The sequence below is a fragment of the Cinclus cinclus genome, chromosome 5, assembly GCF_963662255.1.
Source record: "Cinclus cinclus chromosome 5, bCinCin1.1, whole genome shotgun sequence".
NCBI lineage: Eukaryota > Metazoa > Chordata > Aves > Passeriformes > Cinclidae > Cinclus > Cinclus cinclus.
Window position 1 is genome coordinate 63,421,233 of NC_085050.1, and position 18,450 is coordinate 63,439,682.

At 35.9% G+C, this 18,450-nt stretch overlaps 1 protein-coding gene across 1 annotated transcript in view; it reads left to right on the forward strand.

Annotated features, from left to right (window-relative positions):
• The window catches only part of INPP4B (inositol polyphosphate-4-phosphatase type II B), a 252,322-nt gene that overhangs the window by 145,233 nt on the left and 88,639 nt on the right, over window positions 1–18,450 (forward strand). Inside the window, 3 exon segments of the mRNA XM_062493100.1 lie at window positions 3,149–3,260; window positions 5,244–5,316; window positions 10,979–11,126. Of these exon segments, the coding sequence (XP_062349084.1) occupies window positions 3,149–3,260; window positions 5,244–5,316; window positions 10,979–11,126 (333 nt within the window).

Consider the following 18,450-nt stretch of genomic DNA (forward strand, 5'->3'; position numbering starts at 1 on the left):
GAACTGATGCTGACCTGGGGATCCTTAAGGACTTGGGGTTGTAGAGAAATCTATTTCAAATGCAGGAGCTCTGTTGACAGGTATCAGATGATTGCTGCTCCTTGTCCCAGGGTGCTAAAAAGTATCAGCAATTTTCCAGCTTCAGAAGCCAGCTGCATTTAGTGCCATGTATGGGGCTTCTTATGTTGACACTGATTTTATTCTTTTTGCAGCATCCCCCCTCCCAAGTCACTCTGTGCAGATTTTCAAGGTGCAGTCCTTTGTTCTGTGGGATATAGTGTGTATATAGACACTTGCTCATTCAATTGCTATATATATATATAGAGAGAGAGAGAGAGAGAGAGTATATATAGTATATACAAGTGTATATATAAGTATATATACCCTTGCTATATACAACTTCTCCCTCTCTTATGACTGGGAGCAATTTGATGCAGGGACCATCTTCATTGTACCACGTGCGTGCAGAATGTCCTCAGCTTTATTAAACTACACCCAACAAGCTGATTCCATCCTAATGCGTTTTGAAGTATCCTAAATCCTAAAATAATTTCTCTGATGCTCTGTTGAGCAGTGTGTATGTGTGAGATTCTCTTCGCATCTCTGCAGGCAAAGGTGTGTACATGGATGAGGTTGAGGGTGTGTACTCAATACTGTCAGTGCAAAGTAAAATGATGCAGATTTTATCTAAGAAAGTATGATCACTAAGCTTTTTTATGTTCCCCACTGTATCACTTCTGTTTTTCTTTTTAAATTTTCTTTTAAGTGAAATGTTAATCTCATGACATTGCTGGAAAGTTTGAAATGTGTGACATATCTACTTGAGGACTGTCATGTGCTGCTGGTGTTTTAAAATCAGAGTCTGACACTGCACACAACAGTTTTGCCCTAGGCATTTATAAAGCTCTTTGTTGATTTGTATGCCTGTAACATTCAAAGAAACCTTGGTTAGGGGATTTGTTGGTTTTGTTGTTGGTGGCTTTTCTTGTTAAATTGTATCTTCATGTTTCTGTGTGGGAAGAGAAGAGCTGGAGAAAGAAGTGCAACTACAGTGCAACAAGTCCCAGTGTTCAGTTTTATTGTGTTCAGTACCTTGTCTTGCAGGTAATGCATATTTCAGATTGTAATATTGCATATGTATTAGACTAGAACAGGAGTGATTTTGATAAGAAAATAATAATAAAAAATAATACGTAAAAGTGAAATGAGATCAATCACTGCCTTTAAACCCATACAAAATGCGTATTGCTCCTCATTGCAGGCAAGCAATGCAGTTCTCACTGTCATACTGAGGCCAAGCTTTTAATAGCAGCAGCGAGGGGAATATTTAGCATTCTAAAGAATGAGAGGCAAGGACTGGGAAAGTGTAGCTAGCATTTTATTTTACTGGAGCAACAGTAAATCAGTTTATTCACTTGTCACTTCGATCAGAACACCTTAAGCTGTTGAAAAATTTTCAGTCTTATACACATATATTCAGTCTTAAACACACTTGTTTTTAAAGAGATGTGTGATTTGCTGACATCTGATGTATTCCCTTTATGCTTGGGAATGCTGTAGTCCATTTGTTGACATAGTCTAGTTTGGGTGCTGGTTTGACACTAGGAGGAGAAAAGAGCAAAGTCAAACTATGAGGCTGTAGCTGCTCAGGGGAAAGTTCTTCATTCAGAAGGCCCTTAAGTTGTTCTCATGCATTTCAAAATTATTATGTATTTCTGCTCATAAGCACCATTTGGACATGGAATCCTTATGACTTTTCTTCTGGATACTTTGTTAATTAATATAGGCTTCTTCAATTGCAAAAAGATCTGGAACTGGTTCACTTTTGTTTCTTTATTGTAAGTAATTAATTTGGCTTAGAGTAAATGAAGTTTCACACATGTAAAATATGAAGAATTATGCTTATTTTGCAAGGCTTTATAGAAGATCAGATTTACATAGTTGCAAGATGAGTGTATTCTACTGAGTGCATATTAAAGCCTAATGTTTTGCAACCAAAATAATTATTTAATTTGAAAGTGTGGGGGTAACTGTTTTTTGAGATTTTACTGTAGGAGTTGGACTTGGTGATTATAATGGGCCCCTTCCAACTCAGCATATTCAATAATTCCATGATTTTATGATTTTAGAACATTGAACTTCTCTATGTATTTTTTTTCCTGATTCATCACTGTTCACTTTCCATGTTCAGATAATACACAGCACTGAACCAAACACATTTGTTTTGATTCTCCTTCCTCACTGTGTTTTTTTAGTTCTGCTGAACTTATCTCTCGTCATTTCCTTTTGCCTATTTTTGCTTGGTGTCTTTTGTTACCCTTTCCTCATTATGAAATAGTCAGTTACTCTTCTTTCCTTCCTTTCAAAAAATCCAGCTGTTTCAGAATAACCATGGGAGATAGACTGTGCCGTTAACCTTGGTGCTGTGCTGCCAGTGAAAGCTGAAAAAACATTTGTTATCTTTCTGGAGTTTAAACCCTTGCCTCTTCCGAAAGTTAGTCAATGATACTCTTTTCTTGGTGATGTACATCTGAATTGTTTTTAGGTTTTTTTTTTTATTTATTGGAAGAAAACTATCTGTGGAAATGATAATAAAGGAATTCACCTGTAACTCTTCCCATACAGTTCAAGAAATGGGATGAATTCTGAGTAATTACTCTGTAGAGAGATTGCAAAGGAAAAAAATGATATTCAGATTAGTTTCATTGTTTTGGTGTTGTAGGGGTTTTATTAATACACTGAGTATGTCCTTTCTTTGCAGATTATTAGGAATCAAAGCCATGTACACTGCAGTGGGACTGCAGATCTTAAGTGGAATACTGGTGCAGTATTACAGCCCTTTATCCAATGGTCCTCAGACAGGATAAGGTCTAGAATGAAAACTTGGCAGTATCAATGGATCCATGCACCATTTATAAATAACACCCATCCTCAGTTTTGTGATGAAAACTTTCATTGTCCTGAAGAAGTTGCCTCATTGTTAACATTTGGTTTGTGTTGGTAAATAACCAGTTCAATACAGGTGACTGCAGCTTTACGGAATGGAGAGGGGACTAAATATTTACTGACAATATTTTAATTGAAATAATTTGATGCTGCAAGTGACCCAGTGTCATGGGTTGTTTTTTTGTTTTCTTTTTTTCCCCAGAACATCTGATGGTGGAAAGACAGTTGGTACCATTGAAGTCAATCTTGTGAAGATGGGAGAGCTAGAGGAGGGGGAAACAGACCACATCACAGCAGATACCCAGGATCAAAAGGTAGAAATTCAGTTTATTGCACAAAATTACTTAGAATGATCAGTTGTACCAGATGTCTAAAATACTAATTACCAAATTTGGTTAAGGAATTAAAATAAAATTTCTGGAGTAAGTACTACATACACTTATGTCCCTCAGCTGAAAAAGAAAAAAAACCCTTATGAAAATGTAGAGAGTAATAGTTCCTGGCCCCTTTCCTTCTTTAAGAAAAAAAAAAAAAGCTTATTTTTTCCTCAACTATATGTATTTGATCACTTCTGATGAAAAACTTTCCAGAGAGATGCCATAAGTACAGCTTCCTTTTCCCTTGGATAGCTACTCTGCTTTCTGCCCTTCAAGTCCTGTTCATGGTGATTTTTATATGCACTCTGTGCCCACAATACTGAAAAGCTGGGAAGAATGGCAGACAGGCAAACCAAAGGGGTGAATTCCCTTGCAGAGGGTTAGGTTCATCTGCATTTCATGGGAGCACACATTTTTTGCAGCTCTAATACAATGGTTTACTTCTTAATACTATGGTGTATTCTTGTCTTCATGGAAAAAAAAAAGGAAATACTGCTACAGGGAATGCAGCGTTTCTTTTGTTTGGAAGTACCATATGAGACTATTTTTTGGGAAAAGGACATTATTTTCAATACGTTTTCTGCTTAGCCAAACCAATCTGCTTTTTGGGTCAAATTCTCAGGGTAGATTTTACGCTTCTTTTTCACCACTTATCTGACAGGACTTCAATGACTTTTTTAAAACAGTAGGTGAGTGGGATCAGTTCCAAAAAGCCAGCAAATGCTGTGAAATCTTTCTGATTTTGAACTGTAAATCTTGCACAATATAGGCAACACGAGCTGTTTTTTCAGCCTTCTCTTTTATTTTGCATTTCTTCCCCTTCAAAATGTGGAATGATCCTTGCACTTATTTGAGATGTAATTAATGAGCTGTGTCTGGCCTGGGGGAGACAGAAGGTTTTAAAAGCATCTTTCCAGGGGTTTCTAATACTTGTAAAGGGAGATCAGACTCATGACAGATTTATTTTCTGTGGTCTTTAAAGGAGTTCTTGGTTTGTACGAATCAGTTTGCAGCACAGCCTTGGTTTATATGTTGATAATGAGGATGCAATTGTGAGAATGTCAAGTTATCGAATTAATATAAAATAAATAAGTTTTAAACTGGCTTTGCTCACTTTTAGATAAGCTATGTGCAGGGATTTCTCATGGAAGAGGAAGGTGATGGTTAAATTCATTTTCAGATATCACCTGGCAGAGAGTACATCGTGTTGCTCTCTGCCTCAAGTTCTCCTCTGAGTTTCTAGGAGCTGGGGAAGCCCTGGGAGCAGAGATCCCTATCACCTTCAGAGACTTCCATTTGTTTACTGGCTAGGGGTAGGAGGAGCATTAAAAATACATGCCATACTACATTTAACATAGGTGTTCACTGATTGATTTTTTCATAAACGTTTTATATTATTTTGCACTAATCTTATCAAAGCAATATTCTGGTTCACTTGTATAACAAATCACTTCAATCACAAAGTGTGAGCAAATTTTAAAGACTTTTTTTGTGCTTCTTACTTTTCCCTTGTTTAAAAATTAAAGAAGTGTTTCCTTGAACTGTGCATGTGAACACTGCTTTGCCTAAAGAAACCTCTTTGAAAGCACAAAAGTTGTCAAAAATTGTTTTAAACTCACGTGCCTTATTCTTATGATAAAACCTGTTAAGCTAAGCTATTAATATCTCTCAACATTTCTGCCATTATACTTGTAGGAAACATTTCTGTTTTATTATGGAACAGCTGATCGTATTTTGACATTTTCTTGGCTACAATTCTGCTTGTGTTACAGTATCTTAGAACAGAAATATAAAGAAAAAAATGTAAATTTTATATTATTATCAGTGATGGTTTTCAGCCTACCTTTTATAAACTGCCATGGATTTTGACCATGGCAGACCCCTGAATGTGTAACATTTGTGGTTTTATTTCTTTTGCAGTGTGCATTGGTTCGTGAGTGTACAGCCACTGAAGGCATAAGTGGGAAAGACAACCTGCCCTCCTTAAACGCAGGTAAGAATTACAACATCTGCAAGAAATGGCTCTTGCAACACTGTCAGGTCCTGAAGAAATCACGCAGATTTGTGTCAGAGCTCATAAATGTCTCTTCAAGTGCTGCACAGGTGTTTAAGTTCACTATTTTAGTGTTTTATACATATTCGACATTATCATTTTGCTGAGAAATTTGAAGAAATGTGTGTCAATTATACTTTCTGAAGCAGTGCTGAAATCTCCATCTTTACTGTTCAACGATTTTCAAGACTGTCAATGACTCCATGGGCATGGAATGAACATCATAAGTTTGTGTCGTGTCATAGCATGGGATTCTGTTAAATAATTGTGCATTATTTGTAAGTGAATACCTGGGACAATCAATCTCTCTCATAGCTGATGAAGGGGCAGTTTCAGTTTGATCTAGGAACCATCTGTCCTAGAGTGAAGGGAACTGTTGGCAAGACATTCTCAATTCCAGGTCAACTCTGGACTTGAGTGCATGGTGTTAAACTAGATCTATTTCTCTTTCATTATGCTGAGAAATATTGCATGCTGATATGCTGTGCCATAAAACTTTTATTAGCCCAGGTTTATGAATTTCCATTACTCTGCAGTAACAATGTCACAAATAAGTTATATGGGTCATCTGAAACCACAGTGCTGTCAAGAATTCTGTGTTTGCTGCATACACTTGAGGAGCAATGTTACTGAAGTTTTATAACCTTCTAAAACCTTTACTGAAACTTTTTCATCTGATTTCTCTGATAGGGCAGACTTATTGAATCAGCTTTGCAGTCTGAAGGAAGCACAAAAAACTTCCAAATTTAAGTTCTTCTATAAAGGCATGAATGCTGTATTTTTTTCTGTGATTTGTTGAGATTAGATCAGAAACTGAAAAAGTTTCTTCTACAGAACTATCATTTATTTTTATCAATTCAAAGTGATAAAGATGTTAATTGAGAATTACTGAATGTACAGGAACTACATCTGGCTACAAATTGCTGACCTGGAAATAACTGGAGGCAGGGAGGGTATCTTGCATCTCTAGATATCTATTTATGGTTTTCCTTGGAGATGAGATGCAGAGCCAGTTGAAGGCTAGCTCAGTGGGTCAGTTGGTCTAGCTCAGTGCAGTCTTGATTCTAATTCTGTACGTCTTCTAGATTAGTGGGACTTGAAGAAATGACATTTCTGTTCAGAGAACCATATTGATTCACGGCTGGTTTTTTTCCATTTGTTGCCTCCATTGTGTGGGCTTGATTGGGGGTTTTGCTGGCTTCTTTTGTGTGGGAGAGTGCTGTAGGTTGTGAAAGTATTTTGTTGTAACTTCCAAGGTAGATGTTGGTTTTAGGAGTATTGAATTCTAGATCCATTTGTTAAGAATATTTGCATGTGATCCTGTAGTGTATCTAGAGAGTTTTTTTCACATTTATTATTCACATATATAAACACAATATAAAGCCAACCCCCTCCCAACACTACTAGGGTTTATAAAGTCAAACATACCATGGAAAGCTTTTTTGTTGTTGTTGTCATTTTTTAGGGATTTTTTTTAAAAGAATTGAGGGGAAAGAGCAGAACTGCAGGTGCACATGCAAGAAATGACAGCATGCAGGATATTGGAAAGAGTTCGCACTCACAGGAAGTTTGTTCTGATAAATAATTACTCTTCAGTCTGTTTCCTGTACTTGTGACTTTCTCTTCTCATCCAGCATTGCCTCCGCTTTCCTGCTGACACCCGGCACTGGTTCCAGGTTTTGCCACTGCCACTCTTTTTATTGAATTCCTGATTTCTTTTCTTAGAAAAACGCTAGCTCTCCTTTTATACTGTCAGCCTTTTTCCCCAACCCATCAGAATTCTTGCCCAGCATGCCTCCGTGACTGGGCTTCCTGTGGATTAAGGCTCTCTGTGTTGCCTGGAGACAGACTGGATTTCTCATATGGGTACCTGTGCAGAAGTATCAAAAAACCTGATAACATCAACCATGCCTGCACTGCTTTCCCTGCCGTGTTCATACAGAACTACCCCCAGAACAGTACACACTCCATATACATGCATATTTAGTACATGTTTATATGTTGTAAAGCTTTCTGGTACTTTCTGTTTCTTGTTGTTTATCAGGCCTTCAAAATGATGAAACTGAAAAAAATACCCCTCTGTGAATCCTTAAGCCTGCAGGCATAGAAGCACGCTGGCATTCTTCTGAAATTTAAATCTTATGATAGGGAACTTGCAGCCCTCCAGTGAGTTATGGGATGCTTATTGAGTGAGTGGGAATGAGCAGTGTATTTCAGAGCCTTATCACTATTCCATCTATGCCCCAAGAGACTGCATTTACGTCTCAAAATTCAGTTATTTATTTATAATGCTGGCGAGTTTGCCAGTTGTTTGCATGTAAACAAATTGCATTCTAAATAAAAAAGAGAAAAAAGTAATTAAAATCAAGCAAAATTAAGAAAGCTGTAATTATTATTCCTGAGGTAATACACATTGTATACCTATGCTACAAAGAAAGATAGAAATAGAAACACTGTTGGTAAATTAATATATGGTAGAGATATGCTTTGATCTGTGTTCGATAAGGAGCGAAAATAAAACCAGAGTATTCAATCTTTTATTATTTTTTTATTCTACTTTCAAGGTGAGCAATGTGAAGGATATTGCATGGAATGAAAGGCATAGAGGTCTTCATATTTAAAAATGACAATATCCAAAAATATGGATGGGTAAATATATGGCATTGGCTTTTGGCTTGATGCTATAGAGAAAAGCTTTTAAAATAGGTTTTTCTGGTTTTTGACCACTGCAGTTCATGTGGATTTTACTCTTTTTCATGCCTCTCATGACTACTATCTAAATAAAGGAAGGATTTCATGTTTATGAAACTTCCACTAATTTTATTAATAACTGCTTTTTATAAAAGCCAGTTCTAGTCTTGCCATTCTTATTGTTTGGGTGCTTTTACATGCATTCTAGAAGAATTCTGTTCTAGAAAATTGTTATATAGTTAGAAATTAATTATTGTTGATAGGAAGCTACTTCTGAGGTTTTTATGGAGTCACATGCCTTCAGTAGTTCTGTTTATACGGAAATCATCAAGTACTATGCAGGTTTTATTGACCATCCTAAGCTTTAGCAGTACATATATATGTTGGAATTATTTGGATTCTTTGGTAAAAATTCCCAGGTTTTTTTTTTCTGAGTTTGTGAATGAAATTATCTTCCTAAACCCATGGAGATACGATTTGACCACTTTAAAAAACTTACAACACTCTTGAGATTTTCCCCACCTGGAAATTCAGACCTGAATCAAAGATGTGAAAATTCAGCTAGTATCCAGAGAGGAGTTTAATAATTCTAGCAACAATAAAAGTCACAGCTTTGGATCCATATTTTCAGTGTTCTTTGTCCCTTGCTGCAGTTCTGATGGGTTTTCTGGGGTTTGTTTTTTACCTTGTGGTGGTTCTAGTGGCGGGGGAGATGGGAGGAAAGAGATTTTTCAGCTACATATTTGCATTAGTAGTCTCACAGATTAATGTGTATTTTTCAGTGGAATAGATTCTGAGTGTGAATTTAAGGGCTATTCTTGGGAAAAAAATCCTTTGATAAACTCCTTAGTAAGTAGATATAAAAAAGGAAAAATAAAAAAAAGAGTCTTTTGTATCTGGGGCATCATCATTTAAAATATCCTGGTCATATGTACCAGCCTGTTCCCTACTGATCAGGGGGCATAACAGAAAAACTCAAACCCAACCCAAAATTATCATCTGGTTGGTAGTTTTCTGTTTAAGGCCTGACCTGATTTAGCCCTTAGTTTGCTGAGCTCTCCCTGACATTTGGAAATTTGCTTTCCCTGCCTCGTTAATGGGAGGTGATTTGTGCCACGTATCACCTTTGTGAATTGACAGAAACTGTTAATATTCTTGATGAGACTGATTTCATTGATTACAGGAATCTGAGCACAAGAGAAGGAAAATAGGAACTATGTATTGTTGCATGTTTTAACCAAGTGATGGAATAAAGCTTGAACACTTGGTGAAAGTTATCATAGGCACAGGACTTGGAGATGCTTTTTTCTGTAGTTAAATGTGTGTGGTGAGGATCCTTAAACTCTAAAAGTGTGTGGAAAAATGTTTGAACATTGAGATATTTTGGGTATTAGTAGTGAAGAAAACTTGCTGGTTTTCATATGTCAGAGATTTCAAGCATCTCTTTGGCTTATTTCATAAGACTAAGTCATAATTTAGTTTTTGAAAGTAAAATCACTGATAACTAAAGGCAAAACCACTCTGTAAAGGCTTCCACTTTTTCATCAAAGACTAAAGATGAAAGACATCTCAGTAGAGTGATGGGAATACAGAGCAATACAACCACTTCAACATTGCTCCTTTCTTTGAGTTGCCAGCAATGGGTTTATTATCAGTATATTTAAATCTCTGGTCTTCTTTTAGGCCTTTCTTAAAGGGTTTCTGTTAAAAAAACTTGATTGCTTAGATAGACAAGGCAGTTGGTGTACCTTTTATGTTTCATTCTCTATAATTCAGCCTACATAAACATTAAGGATGTCAGGGAGTTGTGAATTGAAATGTCTATTAGTAGCTGTCATTTTGACAGCAGCAGTTTCCCCACAGCACACACACATGGGGAATGCATTCCTCTCAGTTATAGACCACTCAGCACCAGATCAATGGGAGCCTGCTGGAAGGCAGCTTTTTCCAGGAGGCTGACAGAAAGGTACCAGTGGAGGATTTGGAAGGCTGTTCGAAGTCGTTCTTAGTTAGAATGCTGTGGACATGTGTGTTAAATGACTGTAATTTGTCTCTATGTTAGCTTATCAAAGTAGTTAAATAGAACTTTTTCTTCCTCAGCTTTGCCCCGTTTGTTCTTTCTGGAAACAAAGAGCGTGGCAAGAGTAGAAATTTCCCAATTTCCCACCTTTATTATACAGCATCATTCTATGATCTGAATGGAAATGTAGCCAACGAGTGAAAACTGTAAAATAAGAAACATGATGGCTTTTAAGCATAATCTTCCAAAATACCAAGAAATGTGATTTTCTCGTGACATGTTACAACAGTGACCTGAAAACTGTGTGTGTAACATATTGTCAGGACTGTTATATTTATTTCTATGTAGTGGCAGTCTCTTGACCACATCAAGGATCATGGTAACTCTCATATGGTCAAAGGACAAGTTTCCTTTCGTGTAGAAGCTCTCCTTCTATTTGTGTTAATGACTTGTGTATGCATGTCAAGGGGAAGATGCAGTTGAACTCTGAGTCCTTTGCAATTTATTGCACTTGTGAATGGTTCTGGCAGGTGGTAAGCAATGGTGGTGACTATATTGAGTTCATTGTTCATTTGTGAATTCCTAACTTGAACTGAAATGTAAGAAAAGAGAGTTTAATTTACATTCTCACTACTCTGAAGACCTAAATTCAATGGTAACCTACTCTACTGGTAAAATATTATTTATTGATGTACTAGTAATACTTTGTCCTCCAAATGCTAGTATAAAAATGAAATAAAATTTAAATGTTTTTAGTAGAATTTTAATGGTTCTAAAATTAATTTCGTAAGCAAAGGGGAAAATAATGCATAATTTTTTGCATGTTTCTGTCAAAACTTTTCAGTTGTATAACCACAGTACAGCAATGATATTTTTTTTTCCTCTTGGCAGTTTTGAGAAACCCAGTCTGTAAGTTATATAGATTCCCTACTTCTGACAACAAGTGGATGCGGATCCGAGAACAGATGGCTGAGACTACCCTCTCTTTCCATGTTCCTAAAGAGCTAATAAACCTGCACATAAAGGAGGATATGAGAAGGTAAGGAAGAAGCAGCAGCAATAGTAAGTACTAATTTTTTTTTTTTTAACTTGGAATCATGCAGATGATGAGCTAAAAAATATTAATTTGAAATATGAAATGGGCACTTTCGCTCTGCTCAGAATTTTTAGGACTTCAGTGACCTCGTAAGTTCTGAGCAATAAACTGTGCTAAAGTGTGGTCATGACTTTAAATCTGTGAACACCAACATTTGGTTAACAATATAAATATTCTGGAACGTTAATATTTTATAAAGAATCAGCAAATGACAGGGGTGTGAACAACGCTGTGGTGAGTTTGACTATGTGTCTGGGTAGACTTAATAACATAGACAAACATTATGCAGTGGAAAATGACAGTGAATTTGTAGTGATTTAAGGAGCAATGAGGATAAAAATGGAATTCCTCTAGCTAATCTAAATTAGTTGGCATAAGCAAAGGATAGCAAAGTAATGTTTGTTGGAAACCTTAGTTCATGTTTGGCCTTGTAACCAGGAGAGATATTTGAGAGTCAGTACAATGTGTATGGCCTAGAGAAAAAGGACAATAGGGAACACAGGTCTCCCAAAATCCTTTGGACAACCAGTTTCCCATTTGCAGTGATTAAAAAGGCAGTCTGTCCTTGAATCCTTGTAAGCTGTGCTGATAAAATCTGGGGAAACCTGTTTATTTTAAGTAGTCCAGGGCTACCCAGAAGACAATGCCTTCTTTTTCCAATTGTAATGGATGATGTGGAAGACATTGCTTCCTTCCTCATGAAAGTTGCTTCACACATAGATGGACAGACACCTGGTCTCATGTCTAAGAGTAATGCTGTGACCTAGTGCTGCATCCCAAAGCCATCCTGTGCCCTTTCAGGCAGTTCCTTCCTGTTGTGGTTTACAGAGGTTGTTTTCTTGTTTTTTGTTTTTTTTTTTTTTTTTTTTTTTAAATTTTTTTTTTGTTCACCCCATCTGTTGCTTCTGTGTAATGTTTTCATGCCAATAGAACAGCATGTGGGAGACTGGAATCTTGATTTAAATAAAGTCAGTGGACTGATACATACTTATGCATGGTGATGATGGGTTATAAAAATCCTATGAATTGCTATAATGCTTTATTCTATTCATTTAGTGCTGTGTTTAGGCATTTATGACCTCATCTTGTTTGAGAATACTTATGTGCAAGGTTTTTTTTTTTAGTAAGCAATAAAAATAGATTATGCTGACTCTCAGTTCATGCTCTTCCCATATTTTCATTTGCCCCACGGGTAAATGCCTTTTAAATGTTAGAGGATTACTTCAACCACTTTTACTGCTACTGTGTTATTCTCTCCAAAGGCACAATGCAAGTAATAGCCCTTGTTGTTATTTCATATTATGGAATTCACCTGCCTGGATAAATTCCTAGTAAAAGATCACCATGGTGAGGTTTTCTCTTCACCAAAATGAAGAAAAGATTGGGATAAGTGCTTCTGATTTTCCTGATTGCCAGTGTGGTTGAGCTGTTCAAGCCTAGTTGAAAGAGTGGGTGTGAAAGAAAGAGAGACAAAGTGATTGATATAGTCTGAGGGAGGAGATAAGTTAAGACTAACTGAAAGGAGCAACAACACGTAGAATACTAGCAGATGGTGGGAATAAAGGCATCTGTGTCATCTATCATCATACAAGTGTGTGGGTTGGAGTTTCAGCTTTGACTGGGCTTTCCTTTTAAAAACAATTGTGAAGATATGTGCTCTTGTGGAGTCCTTACACTTCTGATCTAGTAAATCGTGTGAGGAGGGTGCTGCTGTATTAGTGTTGAGCTCACACAGAACATACACTGCACCACCTTCAGGCTATTCTCTCCTGAAATATTCTTCTCTGTGTCTTCTTCCCCCAGTTACTATAAAGGGATAAATATTTTTGTCTCAGAAGCCACTTCTTATCATACTTAGCCTGCTTAATTTCATTTTTATTGAGGCTTCAATATAGTCAGGTCTCAAGCAATTACCTATAAAAATATACAAGTAAGTGTTAATCTTATTCAGTATTCATTATAAATTGTAGTTTAAATTCCCTTTTCTCACAGGTGTTAAGATTGTTTATCTCTTGATAAAACTCCAGTGTTCATCGTTAACCAAACTCTTTCATTTACCAACATGATGCTTTGAAATGTGTAACCTCTAAGGGTATTTAACTTTGGGTTTCAGCATGAAATAATGGTTTTTAAGAAATGCATGAATTAAAGATTTTATCTTTCAAACCTCCCCGGAAGAAATTTTACTAGGAGATATATGGTAATTTTTATTGTTCTAGTAAGGGTCATACAATCTGCTTTGCTGGTTTTTAGTACAAAATTATTTCTCTTTCCTCTTTGAGGTGTCCCAATGAGTCATTTGTGCTGTTTTTACTATTTCTTTACACAAATCTGGTCCGGATATTTTACATGTACCATGCAAGATTAGCCAAGTGGTTCTTTGAACCTAATTATTATAGGAAGTCTTAGCTTATAATAATGTTTCAGAAAGTTGGTTGACCTGTATCATTGAAGTTTGCAGTTATAGCTGCAACCAGTGTAACTGGATGAGCACAGCAAGAGATTTGGCTGAAAGGAAATTTCACCTGTACTTGGATTTGGCAATTTATGACCACAACTCATAAGCCAATTTCAAATATAAATTACTGAACTTAAATCCTCTCTTCAGAGTACAAAGCACACACACAAGCTTTCTCCTGCATCAGAAATGACTGTTCTGTTCCATCAACACTAGGCTTTTTATTTTTTGGTGGAAATCTATGAATTTTGCATTTTATTTCTTTCATGTAACATTTGCAACAATGATGATGTTCAGATTATCTGGAAAATACATTATTTTTCTACTTCCTCTTATTGCACAACTTCTATTGAGAAATGGAGCCCCAGGCCAGTTACATGCCATGTGTGGGGAGTAGGCTTTGATTTTTATTTTTTTTTTTTTTTTTGGACATTTGGATATTGGTATTTACTTGACTTTACTTGTTTTTGCTTTACTTTACTTGTTTTTGAGCAGTGGCATTGCAAAAGTGTTGTATTGCTAAGAGGTGATAAGATTTAATGAAGGTGGTTTTGGGTAAACTTACCATGACTTTTGAAGATATTTGAACCAACCACATTCAGAGAGGCACTCTTACTATGATTATCCCCATAAGGATTTTCCCATTTGTTTCTTGTAAGTACCTTGTTTTCAACACTTAAAAAGTTCCCAAACCTGTCAGTAAAATGCTGCTGAAATACATAGAAATGCAATATTTACCTCATCATGCATCAAAAATGATGTGTAACATTTATCTTCCTACTCTCAGTAGTTATCAGTAACTGCATAAAGGAATATATGAACATAAGTGTAGCTTGACTTTTGCAAACAGTGTTTGGACAATTGTCCTCATCGGACAAGATCAGTTTTAAACCTCATTAATTTATAAACTAAAGGATAAAATATTGTAAGGACTGAACACTGCATAATTTTCTCTCCTCTTGATTTCACTGTTCACAACCAATTTTGTAAGATATGGCCTCTGTGGAAGTCTAAGAGGGGCTTTCATTGGTGACTAAGTAAAATTTTCTGGATTTTACTTTGATTTTGGGTGTTTAAAGTTGTACTGCATTGGAATGGAGTGACATCACTTGATTATTTTGTGGCAGTTATCTCTACATAACATTATTTAGAATTCAGCAGTGCTGAATCTATAGAATTCTATACATTCTGTATTCTATTATTACATTCTATACTGAGACTGCCCACTCAGAGAAGGCTTTTTTTGCAAGATTCACACAGGTTTTAAGACTCCAGAGAAATCATTCAGTACCAGATAGCAGAGGCTGCTAAGATTCCCAGATGTTATATTTGTGCACAGCATGTCCTAAGAGGTCCACATTGAGCAGATGAGAGCCTCTCATGATATGGTGAAAAAAAATGCAAAATTGAAGTGAAAAATTTTCTCACTTCCTGTCACTTAAGGCATTAGGGTAACTAAAAAAAAATTTTTACAGTTTTATGATGTTGCTTTTGTCATAGAGTTCCTCACTCAATACTTGGAATAATGCATTCTGATTAATAAATTGAGGGGAAAAAAAGAAAACAGAAACCTGGAAAACGTTTAAATAGTTGAGTAATTGTTCAATTAATAATTGAACATATATGACTCCAAGCTGAAAGAAGAAAATAAAATTTTAAATGTAAACTGTGAAAGTAAAATGGTTTTGCTCACATCATGGAACTGAAGCAATATTGGCCTAAGCTGATTCCACTGTATTCTGGTGAAACAATCAAAATTGAAAAATAACCAAACAAAAAAACCCTAAAACAATTCTAGACACTACTGCTAGTTACTAAAATATAATTTAGCATAAATTCCACAGATACAGTTCTAAGTATTACTGAATTTGCAATTTGAGACTGCAATTGTCTGATGCAGGAGAATTATCCTCTGCTATTAAATGCAAATCATACAATTAACCCCAAATGATCATGCTCTTTGAAGATGTTGAAGTTTTGAAAGATAAATCCAAGTATTAAAATATCCAAGGAAGGGAAAGAGTTTAGCAGGGAAAGAATTTAAGGCAGGAATGGAAGAGGAATGGTCTTGAGGCAGGAAGGGAGGAATAAGTTGAATTTAGCTTAAAAATTGTCTACACTTTTATATAATAAGAAGGGGATGGTGCTGGATAGAAATCAAAAAGGAACTCAGATTTTTCGGCTGTTAGGAATGGTGTATAACTTTATTGTGGCTTCGCAAATCCCACTCCATTCTCCACACAGTATAGGGAAACAGGCTTTTAAATACTTTTAAAAGTATTTTTTGCCTTTTTTGGGGTTGGTAGTTTGCTCATAAAGTCCTGGTGGGATTTTTTTTTTGTCTGTTTTGTTTGTATTTTTCTTTTTTCTGTTTATTTGTTTGTTTCTAAACAGCTGTTCAGGGCATTGCAAAAGGTAAGCACACCCTACATCATAGTTTTTAGTTGCCTGTCAAGTTAGGCTGACCAAAACCTGAAATTACTTTGGCAAATTCTGTAAGAAGACAAAAAGGGCAACTGTTTCCAAGAGATTCTAAAAGAAAATTATTAGCAAAGAAAGAAAAACATGCCTTTATTCTTATTCTTTTGTTTTGTTTTTGTTTCCCCAGATGGGATTAACTCCTCCTTAATAATTATTTGCCTGCTTTGGAAACAATAGAGTGAAAAAAAACTATGATTATTTTATTTCTGGAGGGAATGTTACATTGTTTGTCTGGAGTTGATTGCCTATATATCACAGGAGCATATCTTGTAGCAAAGAAAAATGAGAGTAATTTTATCTGCTTCAGTTCTTAAAAAAAAAAAAAAAAAAAAAGATTAAATGGTTATCTATACATTTTGAAGTGAACTTTTTTAGGAAAACATAATTCTTGTGCTCCTTTCCTCAGAAAGAAGCTTCTAAGCTCCCTTTACTTAGGAATGATTGAGTCTTATCCCCAAGCTTATGGTGTATATTTACTCCGAAGCTGCTGTTTGATAAATATTCCGAATTTTTATGCTGTTATAATATTATAGAAGTTTTGCAAGTGTAATCTGCAGAAATGTCTCATCTTGTTTTGAATCCTTCTAAGCTCTTTGCTTCTGGTGTTTTGTGCAAGTAGATTTCAGAAGCCAATTTTGCTTGATTGAGGCCAAAATCACTTCATTTTTTAGGTTCTAAATTTGTCATGTTTCCTTCACTAGGAATTGCATCACTGGATTTTTGAAGCTGTATGTATAAAAAATTGCTGCTTGGTCTTCATAAGGCATTTTTGCTTTATGTGCTTTTATCATATACTCACTTAATTATCTCTTTTTAATTGCACTGATCTTGTCAAATTTCTTTCAGTTTGCCAGGATTTGTGCTGTGTCCTCAAAGATGCAAGTGGCTATTTCTGCTGTTTCCTTTTCTGAGACAGAGTAATCACACCCAAGAAAATTCCTGGAGGGGTTTCCCCCTTTTCACTCCTCTTTCTGATCTTAATATCTTATTGATGTTCTGCATTATTTTAGTTTATTGTCACTGACCACAAGTTTTCACTGTGGTGTCTGGACTGTCAGTGGTAGCTTTGCAGATACAAGTTCATTAGAAACATGATTTCAATACTGGGACTTCCTCCAAATAATTTTGCAATATGATGCATACCTCTCATTCAAAGTGCTCCCTACAGAAATCCAGGGGTTGTATTTTAGCACTGAATTTGCTTCCTGCAGATCTCTAAGCTGTTGTATTTAAAATGATGAGCAAATCTTTTTCTGTTACTGCTGTCATTAGAGTGTGTGGCACAAAGCAGGAGCTCTTTAAGTAGAAATTGCCAACATGAATCACACAGGAAATTCATTGTGCCTCTTTCAGGTACTTTTATTGGTTTACTGTAATCGTGCACCTGAGGTGCTCTCAAAAATAAAAAAGCATGAGATGGTAAATCAAAGATGGAATATTCATCTGAGCCTTGGGTTCCCAGCCATTTCTTGATAATGGACTTAGTGGAACATAATTAATCTACCAAAGGAAATAATGCATGCAAAAACCAGAATGTACCGAAACAGACTTAAAAATTAGCTAATTAGCTAATATTTAATGTGGAGAATGAGGAATGGGACAGAGTGTTTCCATCCACATTTCGGTTAGATATGGGCAAAGATGATGTCAAGGCCATCAAAGAATGTAGCTGATTAACGAAGGCAGGGGACAGTGGGAGCTCAGACATGTCCTTGGGTGGAGTTTCCATTGGGCAGTGACAGAAAAGACTGTGCAGGAGGCAGTCTGAGGAGCTGAACAGCAAGCCAAAGACAAACAGCTCTAGACAAAACTTGGGTTTCATTCTGTAAGATGAGCTTAAGTTGATGCAGAGGACAAAATCTGTCACGGTGATGAAAGCAATCATCTGGAAAAGACTTTGGAAGAAGATTTGGGATGGGAGGATAAGATGAAAAATAGCTCTATTTTAATAACACAGAGTTTGCTCTAAGCTTCCTGTTCAGTTGACAAGCTATTCAAAGTTGCACGAATGCATTGGAAAGTTGGATCAGTAACTGATTTGCCCTTTGTAGAACCAGTATCCATTATAAAGATGATTTTTTTTTTTTTTTTGGTTAAGGCACAATTTCTCTTTGACATAATTGCTGCTTGAAACATGGTTTTAAAGTTATTCAGTGAAATAACTTATCATAAAAGTATTAAAGTATTATTAAAAATGTCTAAAATTGTGAGTATTAGTATGAACTATAAACTTTCAAAGATGAAAAATATTATGTGTTTTCCACCCTGTTTACTTTTGGAAAAGACTTTTCATGTAATAATGATAAAGCTTAGTACTATAGAGTATTG